Raw genomic sequence first — 12,344 nt, forward strand, 5'->3', positions numbered from 1 at the left:
GCCTTCTGCTTCAGCCAAAACTTCAGATGATTCCAGGCCTCTGTCTTCAAGGCTTCCTACTGAGACCCCAGATAATGTGAAGAAACAAACCATATCTGCTGTGCCCCATTGCAATATGGGACCCACAGAAACTATGAAATAATAGATAATTATTGTTGTTTCTGACCACTAAGTTTTGGGGTGATTTATTATGTAGCAATAGATGATTAATACAGAGGAGCCAGAAAGGCAGGAGAAAATTAAGAGAGTGTGGTAAGATAATTGAAAAAACCCAACTCTCTATTATTCAATATATATACATAGAACTTGCACAACTCAATACCAAAAAAATCTGATGTAAAAATGGGCAGAAGATCTGAATAGACATTTTCCTAAGGAAGACAGAGATGGCCAACAGACCATCATGACGCCCAGCATCACTAATCATCAGATAAAGGCGTATCAAAGCCACAATGAGGAATCACCTTACACCTGTTAGGGTGACTATTATCAAAAAGACAAAAAAATAAGTGTTGGCAAGGATGTGGAGAAAAAGGAATCCTTGTGCACCCTTGGTGGGAATGTAAATTGGTGCAACTACAATGGAAAACGTATGGTTTCTCAAAAAATTAAAGATAGAAATACCATATGATCCAGTAATTCCACTACTGGGTACTGACCCAAAGAAAACAAAAAACTAATTCAAAAAGATATATGGATTCCTGTTTATTGCAGCATTATTTACAATGGCCAAGATATGGAAGCAGCCCAAGTGTCCATGGGTAGACGAATGGATAAAGAAGAAGTGAGATAGATAGATAGATGATAGATAGATAGATAGATTTATGTATATATATATATAATATATGAGTGTATATATAATATATATGAGTATATATATATAATATATGAATATATATCCCATTATAATGGAAATGAGAATGAGAACTTGCCATTTGGGAACAACCATAGAAAAAAGAATGAAAATCTTGCCATTTGGCACAACATGGATAGACCTAGAGGATATTCTGTTAAGTGAAATAAGTCAGAGAAAGACAAATACCCTATGATTTTACTTTCATGTGGAATCTAAAAGACAAAACAAATAAACAGACTCTTAAATATAGTAGGTGCCAGAAGAGAGGTGGGTGAAAAGTTGCAGGGGATTGGTGGTACAAACTTTCAGTTATAAAATAAGTCATAGAGATTAAAAGTACAGTATAGGAAATGTGGTCAATAATATTGCAATAACTTTGTATGGTGACAGATGGTGACTATTGCAACTTATCATGGTGAACATTGATTAACATATAGAATTGTGAAATCTGAGGACACCTGAAATTAATATAACATTGTACGTTAACTATACTTCAATAATAAACTTTAAAAATTCCCAATTTATTCAAATGTTAATTATTGATGGATATACAGTGACTTCCTATAGTTCTTTTTATCACATTTTGAAAATTCAGATATCATTACATAAAATAACATGCATAGATCTTAAGTGTTGTTCAATGAATTTTCACAATTTTTTATACTCACATAACTACCACCTAAGCCTGGATGAAGACGACTTCTGTCATTCCAGAAAGTCCCCTCTTGCTCCTTTCCAATCAATTCTTTAATGCCAACTCCATAATCACTTCTTAAATTCAATACTGAAGATTAGGTTTGACCTTTAAAAAATGTGTATATAAATGGAATTATGCAGGATGTATTATTTTAATGTCTGTTTCCTTTCCCTCAGCATACCTTAGTGCCATTCATTCAGATCATTGCTTATATGAACATTTCATTTTTTTAAAATTTTAACTGAAGTGTAATTAACATACAGTGAATAGTACATTCCTTCTTATTGGCAAGTAGAATTCTGTTGTATGGATATACCACGACTTGTTTGTCCATTCTTCTCCCAATATTCTTTTTTTTTTTTAAGATTTTATTTATTTATTCGACAGAGATAGAGACAGTCAGCAAGAGAGGGAACACAAGCAGGGGGAGTGGGGGAGGAAGAAGCAGGCTCATAGCGGAGGAGCCTGATGTGGGGCTCGATCCCATAACGCCGGGATCACGCCCTGAGCCGAAGGCAGACGCTTAACTGCTGTGCCACCCAGGCGCCCCACTTCTCCCAATATTCTTATTTAAAATTAATTTAGTTATTTCATCATATGCAGTGAAAACATTGAAATTACATGGACAAAACTATATGAAGAAAATTATATGTAGAAAAATTTGATAGCATTATAAATAACATCGTATAAGGAGGTGGAATGAATTAGGAAATGACTGGTAGTTATCATCTTTACAGACTCTGTATAGAATGGGACAGTTATAAGCCCTCTGTTGACCATAAAGAGTATACTTCCCATATGACACTCACCCTGAAAATATAAACTACCATGAAAAAAATCACAAATGAGTCAATTCTTTTGAAAAAAAAATTGAACCAAAAGACACACTAAAAATTAATGACATAGGAAAAAAGAAAATAGGAAAAAATGGGCGTTTTTAAAATTTTTTGTACACACACACATACACATCAGCAATACCTGTAAAGTCATTTTACGTATGAGCCAATGTGCTGCATATCATAAATGAGTTTTCAGTTGTCTCTGTATTTGATACTTTTTAAATCAAATCTAACTGAACTCTTTGATATATTTAATTACATATTAAAGACACTTGATATAGTCCTTGGAAATATAATATTTTTTCTAGGAAATCTTTTTTGTTCTCGGTGAATCGAAGATCATGTGTTCAGAAAAACATTGGTTTACAGATTATTTCTAGTTGGATTTCCTAAGGACATTTTGTTAATGACACTGGTTATAAAAAGAGTTATCATTTTCCCAGTTCTGAACTTCTGAAGTGTAAATACTTCCCAATAACGTGGAACTGGGGACACAGCAGAGATAGATACCAAGCTTAATTTTGTTATTTCCCCCAGAACATCAAAATAATCTCAAATCATATATTAACTATTCTCCTGTAATTTCTAATTTACAATCTGTTAGTTTTGAGTTATGAGAGCAGCCAGTAGAGTATTTGAAAACACTTTGTTTCTACTTTGCTTTTCTTCCCGGTAATATAAATATCTGAAGAGATTATTGCTTAACCTGTAAAACAGACATTATAATTTATGAACAACTGAAAAAAACCCTGTTCATTTCTGTTAAACTATGTGATGCCCTGGAAATGGTGATTTTTCTCAGTAGAAAGGACATGTTAAGTAAAGGAAAAGCTTTCCTTGTTGTATCCTTAAGGACCCTCCCATTCCATTTTAGCCTTGATTAGCTTTTATCGATGACCTTCTGACAACTTTTCCCACCCTCTTCTTTGCTTCTACTTCCCCATATCAATTAAGTGAAAATACCATTCTCATCACCATGGTCTCATGGTTACAGACCAGCCCCACTCAAACACAAATTCAATCAAGCAGTGGGGAATTCGAGCATGTGCATGGCTCCCTGTATTACTAATTCCTTCATTGGAAGCCGAAAATTGAAGTTGGTGGTTGTAATCAGACTAGGAGGATTACAATTCCCCTGGGCTGTTGTTCGCGGCCACTGGTTGCATTTGTATGGTCAGCAAATAGAGCCTGTGTCTAGTTACAAATGAGTGATAGAAAAAATGCTCTTCATTGACTCTGGCATGTATATTATGGTGGTGAATCAAGATATTTTTGTGAAGTACTCAGTTTTAGGTTCAAGGCTAATAGCCAGTTCTGTGATGGATAAAATACTACCTATCATTAAATTGTTTAAAATCAAGTGATTTACACAATCCACTTGTTTGCCTACAGAAAGTATTAATAAAATAGGTAATCCACAGGAGTTCACACTTGGTTCCCCTCACCCCCATCCTAACTAGCTAAGTGAGTAGCCTAGTAATCTGGTCACTTAATAATTCTGATACTCAATTTTTTCATCTTTAAAAGCGGAAACTGTAATTATAAGGTGGTTGTGAGGAGTAACAGTCAAGTGTGTAAAGCACCTAGCGTAGACTTGATACAGAATAGATACTCAGTAATTGGTTTCTATATTAATTCATAAAAACAATTAATTCTGTGTTATCAGCTTCCTAAAGATGCTTACCATGTTTACATAGAAAAAACATGTACAGTTTTGTCATTTGGGTTGTTCTCAGTCAGGCCCAAGTCAGGCAGGTACCTTGGTGGAACACCAGCTTTTATTTGTCTGTTTTCACCAGAAATCCTAGTGGTGTGGTCGCCCCAAAGCTGGCAATGACCTTATCTCAGCCCCTGTGCTCCTCTTGTAAGAGAGCCTTGTTTCTACTGCTTCTGGGAGGCACATTGGCCTGTGTGGTTTGACTTCTGCTTTTCAAGCTGCGGCATTTATTCCGTGGACCGTATTTTTCTCACTGATCCCGAAGGAAGGTATAAGAAAACACTGAAGTTCATAAAGTAAGAATATATTTTATATCTTCAAAGATACCTTTGTTAGGACGGGACAGTTTACAAGGAGCATCAGTGATGATTAGTTTATAATTCTAAGAAACCAAAGCAGAGAATTAGACTTTCTTTAAATTAGCTGATAGGGACCGATCTAGGAGTTGGCTTTATCTATCCCAGCATCGTGGCAACATCATGTATTTTTTAAATACATCTTTCTGAATGTTACAATGACCATACCAAAGTAGATATAAATACTCCAAAATGACGGGATCATTTCTTAGTGGTTTCACTGAAATTTTCTCTAAGTGCTACTGAGAACAGATATGTGGGAATAAGATTAATCGGTTTTATTGATCTGTTCTGTGACTTTGGGCTGGGACTGAATCTATCTTGAACATCCTTACATTGTAGCACATTGTAGGTACTTAAAAATATCTCCGATGTGGACTGCATTAAATTGTCCATGTCCAACGGGTATAACAAGCCCCCCAGGCACTGATGTGGAGATTACTGAAGACTGGTTGGGAAGTCCATATAAACGACTGAAAGAACTTCTAAAAACAAATACACTCGGTAGAGTGTATTAGCCCAACAGCTCCATAAACAGTGCTTTCAAAAGCAAATACCTCAATGGGAAAAGTGCCTTTATTTGTCAACTGGATTGCAGAATTTATAAAGAAAGAGAAGAGCCTATTCCTTTGTTGGAAAATAAGAACAATTTAACTTCTGAAAATGACTTCACAGCTTGGGACCCAGCAATGCCTATTTTGGATTAAACTGTCTATTAATTAAACTCAAAAGATTAAACATTCATCACCTTGCATTGCACCTCTCAGAAAACAAAAACAAAACCAAAAAAAAATCCTGGGATTTTGAGTGAGGAAAACAGACACACACACACACACACACACACACGCAGCCTGTCTACAGTGCATAAAGTGCACGGGATTTAGAAGGCCAAGGGAGCCGCGCCGACTCCCTCCCGCGGGGATCGGCCAGCCCTGCGGGTGGGCCCAGCAGGCGCTGCGTCCCGGCGCGTTGGCAGTTGGCGACCCCCCTCGACTCCCCCTCTGCTGCGGGCTCCCGGTGGCCTTTGGAGCCTCCGCGATCGGCTCCAAATGTTTTCCATATTTGTTCAGCCTCCGTAATTCGAATACCAGGGCAGGCTCAGCCCGCCCAGCGCCGCGCTCCGGGGCCCAGCGCGCCGCACACGCACCCACCCACCCACGCCGCGGCCATGGGCAAGGACAAGCAGCCCCGCGGCCAGCACAGGCAGGGGGGGCCGGCCGCGGACGCCGCCGGGCCAGACGACATGGGGCCGAAGACGGGCAAAGGGGCCCCCAAGGAGCGCGGGGAGGAGGAGGCCCGGACGTGCTGCGGCTGCCGGTTCCCGCTGCTGCTCGCGCTGCTGCAGCTGGCCCTGGGCGTCGCCGTGACCGTGGTGGGCTTTCTCATGGCGAGCATCAGCTCCTCCCTGCTAGTCAGAGACACTCCATTTTGGGCTGGGATCATTGTAAGCATCGAGTCTGTTTTGCCTAAGCGCGTTTGCCAAACAGGAATGCACAGCAGCATGGTGGAGCCCAGACTAACCCAACTGCATGCGCCCTTCCCCAGCTCCACTCCTCTAACTCGCGCTCGGCTTGGTGACGGTGCGGGCCACACTTGGTTTGCCCGGGGGCAAGGCTGGGCGCCGGTGGGACTCGAACCCCTCTTCAGCCCGTTGCTCTCCCCGCCTGCAGCGGGCCTGCCTCTAACGCTCTGGAGCTGGGAAGGCGAGTCAGGGGCTGCTTATTTTGGTCAAATTGAACATTCTGGATAACAACAGCAGATTCACTTTGCCTTTGTCCTTACCCTGGTCCCCGGACCCCACCCTTGTCTCTAGATAAGTAACAGTGAAGTAAGTTCAGCGAGTAAAAAGCAGGTTTAGGAAAGAGCCTGCGCTTGGGGTTGCCACATTAGGTGGTATTAATTTGATTTTTTACGTTTGAGATTTCATTAGTAAGCTTTATAAAGTAATGTTTTAAAGCAGGAAATGCGAATACAGCAAGCAGGGCCTTAATCTGTTGGCGTCTAAAGTGGGATAAAGGCAGGGGCTGGCCATGGCAGAAGTCTATTTGGGACTCTGCTAATGGATGTTCTGTTCTAAGCAGAACACTGGTCAGCTGTTGTGAGTGAGTGTTGAAACACACAGCATACTTGGCTTAATTAAATGGCTTCTTTGATGAGAAATGGGTGCCATTTATTGGGCACCTAGTGTTGCTTGTCCTGATAGAGGCCTTATATTGATTATTTCTAATCCCCACATCATCCTCATGGGATAGTTATTATCACTTCATTTCTCAGATGAGAAGACCGAGGGCGGCCCACCCAGGGTGGTGAGTTGGCAGAGTTGGCCAATCAGCCAAGTTGATTCCTTTTTGCACCAGACTACATCTGCATTTTCCTCACTGAGCCACACTGCCACCCCATTTAGTTTGTAATTTTAATATCCTGCTTTCGTGCCTTGAGGCTGAGTAAACTCTTTTCGTGTGCATTTAGTTTGCAATTTTTTAATTTTATTTGATCCGTGAAACAACACTTGGAGGTGGGAACTGTTACGCCTCTTTGGATGGGGGAGGCAGGCTAAGAGAAGTAAACGACATTCTCAAGGCCCAGAGATTAACAGTGGCAGAGCCAGGAGACATTAGAATGGCTACTGCTGGCTCCTAGTATCACACTGCGTCACGACGGCTATTACCACGGGAACTATAACTCATAAAACTACCCTCAAAATAATTTTGTATCAGGGACAGATGTTAAAAGCACCTGATAAATATGCATCGATGCAGGTCTTTTCTCATTAAGATTATTTGAACTCACAAATTCTTGCCGAGTAATTTAAAACTTTTAATTTGTGTACTAAGAATTCCCATGAAATTATCATGATTGGAGTTTTCTAAATCAAGTAATTTTAAAAATAGCTTTTCACTAAGATATACTGGGTATTTTAGTCACCTAAATGACTGTCAAGATACTCACAGGGGGAAAAGTCTGTCCTTTAAGACCAGGCGAATTAAAAGAAAGAAGGAGTGAAAGGCCTTCAGTCAATGGTTTTGAATATCACTTACAAGTATGTCTTCTATCCTTTCCTTATTTCAACGTTAAAAAGCCCGATACCAGAAAAGCAAATTCGATGGGAAAAAACGTGTCTTGATGTTTAAGGCACACACATCGGAATCATGCAACTCTGAAATTTCACGAACTGAGCAATTCTGAAATTTCATGAGGGCCTGTTGGCAGCATCACATGCTCCTAATTGCCTTTGGAAGCTCCCCGGGTGTGATACAGAGACCATTGTAGACAGCCAGGTCGCTGTTCTTTCTAGTTTGCCAGTTTATAAACTGGGATCCATTGGAAGTTTGCTCGGGCTGTGCGGCCCTGATGGCATCTGTCAATCTAGTTTTCTTTCAACAGAGAATTTGTGGAGAGAAAAGCAGTTAGTGGAGACAGGCGAGGAGGGTCTCGAGGAGCCAGGCTAGGAAAAACTCTCCTCCCAGCTGGGCCAGAGTCGCAGGCTCCCACAGACACGGTGCTAGTGTCCTCAGCTCGCTGTCTGTGGTTAGTCACGGGCACTCTTCCAAACTTTCAGAGAAGGGCAGAGACAGGGCGGCCAGGTGAGAAGGTACAGAGGCATGAACACCGCGCCTGGTACTGAGCCACAGATGGCACGTTTTTTGCTGAATAACTTTGGGCAAGTTACTTAACCGGTCTAGGCTTCCATTTCCTCATTGATGAAATCAGAATGGAATAATTCCTACCTCTTGGGGTTGTCGTGAGAATTAAACAAATCAATACATGTTCTAATACTTAGAGCCGTGCTGGCTAATGGTAAACATTCAGTGAACTAGCTGTTTTTATTAGCAATCAAAGAAGCAATCACTGGGAGTGGCAATCACTCTTCAAATTAGAGGCAGCTCTATTTTATCTCTAGTCTTGTGGAGTAGTTATTTCAGACTTGCTACCTTTCCTAGACCAGTTGAACCCTGAAGGTAATATCAGTTTGACTGTCTCAACTTTCTCAGTTTGTAGCCAAATTACTATTAGCAATCTTATGGTATTAGATTAGTCCAGTACTTTCTGGATCTCTCTGGAGACTTAACAGCAATTAACTTGGAGGAAAGGGACCTCCTCAGGGTCATTTCCCTCAGGGATACGGAGTGATTGTGGTCTGGGATATCCTCCAGGGAATACTGAACCGTTTGCCCTGTTTAGGAAATCTAGACCAAAGCAGTACAGGTCAGTCCCAGCGGCTGAGGCAAAGTGAAAACCCACTTCGGTAATTCAGGCTGAATTCAAGCAGGGGCTCTCAGACTGTGCCCCCGCACCATGAACACCTTTAATGCTCCACTCTTCTATTTCTCTTTATACTGGCTGCCTCTTACCATATAGTACTCACTTCACTTTACAAAGGTTCTATCCCATTCCTTTGGGATTTGGGAATCACCGTTCTCAACCTAGAATCTGGCTAGGTGGATGAATCCTACTTAGGTGACTTCTCATTGACCAATGTGTGGGGGACTTGATGAATACTCAGTGAGCTTCTGGTTGTAAACTGGAGAAGTCCTTGATGATCTATGATCAGAGATTTATGTCCAGTGGATTTTAGGAAAACAAATAGGTTATTTCTTGCCTATCCGTAAATGTGACTTCCCTCATCCTCCATCAGAGAGATGACTGGAGTCTTTTTACTTCAGTTTCAAAAGAGTCCTGTAAATGAAAAAAACAAAAACAAAAAAACGGAACGGAGTCACTATAGAGACTCCGTAACCTGTAAAAGTGCCATTCTTCTCCCAAAATTCTTTATAAATGGTTTGAGGGTTGTAAGTCACACCACAACGGCAATACAAAGTGAAACAGGGTCTTTGAGGATGAACTTGGCTAGGGGCAGGGGATCCTAGGAGGTGACAGTTGGCTTTGCATTTTATTCTATTAATGGTTTGAGTAGTTGGGTCAAATAGGCAGTTAAGTCTGCTCATCATTCCAGAATTCTTGTTGATGAAAAATGTATGGATTGAAGGAATCTAAGAACTTTGAGGCCTTTCCTTAATTCTTGCTCGATAGAATACGGTTTTGGCTTAGGTGAGGTGTAACTTGTTTGAACTTTGGCTTATTTTTCTTCATGCAGTAACATTTGTTGGGGGTGTCTGCTGTGTAGGCATTGGTCTAAAAAGAAGGAATCATATACCAGGAGGCGGAGATCTCTAGAGATCCTGATGGGCATGTGCCCTCATCACATCTGACGGTAATGAATACTTCCGATTAAAAAGTTTAACCTACACAAATATTTTTAAAGCCCATTTACCTTTCAAAGTATTTCATTTACAGTGAATTATTTGCTTTGGTGTCTCTACTCTGAAGTGAATTTAAGAGCAAACTCTTGCCTCTCATCCCCAGTGGGGATGCATAGTATTTGTTAGTCTCTTGGCCTTTGTAGGGAATAATTCCACGGAAAGTCGGAATTTGCCTTACTGTGGTTTTCAGCTTTCCTCATAAGTTTCTCCATTGCTCCCATATTGCACTCAGTGAGAATAAAAACCCTGAGATATATACCACATTCATCACATTAGAAAGTTTAAGGAAAGGGCTTAAATGGAAAGGAAGAATATTTCCTTTCCTTAATGTCATTCATAAAACTCATCGTATGAATCTGTAATAATTAAAAGTCCTGTCAAGAATTTCAATAACAGTTTTCATATGTTAACTTACTCTAAGGAATTTAAAATGCAGGTGTATTCGGATTTTAAAATCTATTTTTAACCTTGGCTTAATGGAAGGGAAAATTGGTTGGTTATTTATTTTAAAACAGAGTATACCCTGAAATGCACAAGTAGATATATGACATGTAGCAAGTAAGGAACAGATATTATCATCCATAATTTATAAGTAGAAAAACTAAGTAAGACATGATGATTTGGCTACAAGATTTGATCATGGTTATAGGAGAAACCATAAATGAGGAAGGTTTGGCGTTTGGATTTTGGATAGACCCTAAAAAATTCAAGAAGCTAAAAGTGCTGTTAGTTTCCCATATAGGTATATTGACATTTGAGAAAGTTAACCTTAAATTATGTTTTTAGGAATACATTACATAGTAATACATTATTTTTCATATTGGGACTTTGATATACTTCCGAAATCTAATGTACCTCTGGTACCACTGGGAAATAATTTTTATTATAGCAACTGTCACAGGTTTGTTAGAAACTGAGGAGTGGTAATTATATGGCCTAACTCAGTCTCCACTGAGTATATATAATAAATAATGGTTGGAAAATTATCTTATAGGTATATGAAGTTCTCCTAGTAAGTATAAAAATGCATATAACTTGGCATTAATTTGGCAAAAGAAATTACTTTTAATAAATGTACGAAAATAAGAGGGATTATTTGAGAATTTGGTGACCCATTTCCTGAAAGAATCTTAGAAGGAAGGATAAGAAAGCTTAAGATCGGACAGAATCATTAGGAGAAATGTATTTTCGCCTCCACTACTAGCCTGATACTAAGCCACACATGCCAAGGCCAAGAAAGGGCTTGTTCAATGAGGAAGTTATCCCTGGATCTTCTTTCTCTTTTTAAAATAAGGAGGGGAAGTGGTGGGTCCTGATATTTTTCAATCCTATAGTGTGAATATATTCAACCAGAAAGTTAGTCTCTGGAAACTTTTAAGATATCAGTCATCATTTGGTTTTATTTCTTATGGTAGAAATACTAGTGCATAGAATTTGGGGGTAATCAAATAAACAGAAAGCCGTTTATTCTCTTTAAGTACCGTGTATGTCCAAGGGACTCCTACGTGTATCCCTGGACATATGATGGGTACCCGAGCAGTGTTGAATCGAACTCTGTCTATTCCATACTTCCCATTTTCAGAGCTTCTGTTTGAACTTACAAAAGCCCATTTTTTAAATAAATAAAAAATATTTTATTTATTTATTTGACAGAGAGATAGAGCGCGCATGCAAGCAGGGGGAGTGGCAGGCAGTGGGAGAGGGAGAAGCAGGCTCCTCGCTGAGCAGGCAGCCCAGTGCGGGGCTCGATCCCAGCACCCTGGGATCATAACCTGAGCCGAAGGCAGACACTTAACGGACTGAGCCAACCAGGCGCCCTGCGAAAATCCATTTTTTAAACTATGGTTTGAGAAGTGACATATAGTTGTGTTTTGCAATACTGACAGACTTAAGTTTATTGATAACATTTTAAAGAACTATTAGAGAATAATAAGGAATGTATTATTATACCATTTTGGGCTCCGGGGTTCCAGAAATATCCAGGATATACTAACTTAGCATTGTTGAGATGTTTTATTTCCTGTTATAAAATGACTACAGGATTAAAAAAAAAAAAAGGTAAAAGAGGTCATTTGACTTATTTCACATATCCCTAAGTAGAATAAACCAGGACAATTAGGATTGGCTTGGCTGAATGCCCATGTCTTCCTTCTACAAAGAAACAATGGCATAAATGTCCCAATTTAGTCTAAGAGTTTCATAGTTTGCCAATATGATACCCACTTTGAATTTGTTCTGAGGAGGTGGCTGTTTTCTAGTCTTTTTCTTGCCTTTAGCCTTGTCTGTGACATTGGTACTAGGGGCATCCTTTAACCTGGGTCCACTTGCTGGTGTTCCCTCCCACCCTGAAGAGTTAGCATCAGCATTAAAGGATTCACACGAGATTCTGTGAAGAGCTCAGTATGCATATTTCCATGTGGCTGTAGGACAGGAATGGAATCTAGTCATTAAACTTTGATTAGATATCATTTCACTGCAAACTAGAGAAATGCTGATCAGAACGGGCCCATCAGAGTCTAGAGCTGGATGGGACCTCACGATGTCGTATTTTAATTCTAGCTATTTCTTGCTGTGAATATCCAAGTCCAGGCTTATGACAACGAGTTCATAAGCTGAAG

General features: G+C 39.9%; 1 protein-coding gene across 1 annotated transcript in view; it reads left to right on the plus strand.

Annotated features, from left to right (window-relative positions):
- The first annotated feature begins 5,385 nt into the window (after positions 1-5,385).
- The window catches only part of SSPN (sarcospan), a 34,045-nt gene continuing 27,086 nt past the window's right edge, over positions 5,386-12,344 (plus strand). The window contains exon 1 of the mRNA XM_045811774.2: positions 5,386-5,909. Coding sequence (XP_045667730.1) covers positions 5,634-5,909 — 276 coding nt within the window. The 5' untranslated portion in view covers positions 5,386-5,633. The remainder of the gene's footprint in view (positions 5,910-12,344) is intronic.

The sequence above is a fragment of the Ursus americanus genome, chromosome 25 (assembly GCF_024610735.1).
Source record: "Ursus americanus isolate L20-20 chromosome 25, mUrsAme1.1.p, whole genome shotgun sequence".
Lineage (NCBI taxonomy): Eukaryota > Metazoa > Chordata > Mammalia > Carnivora > Ursidae > Ursus > Ursus americanus.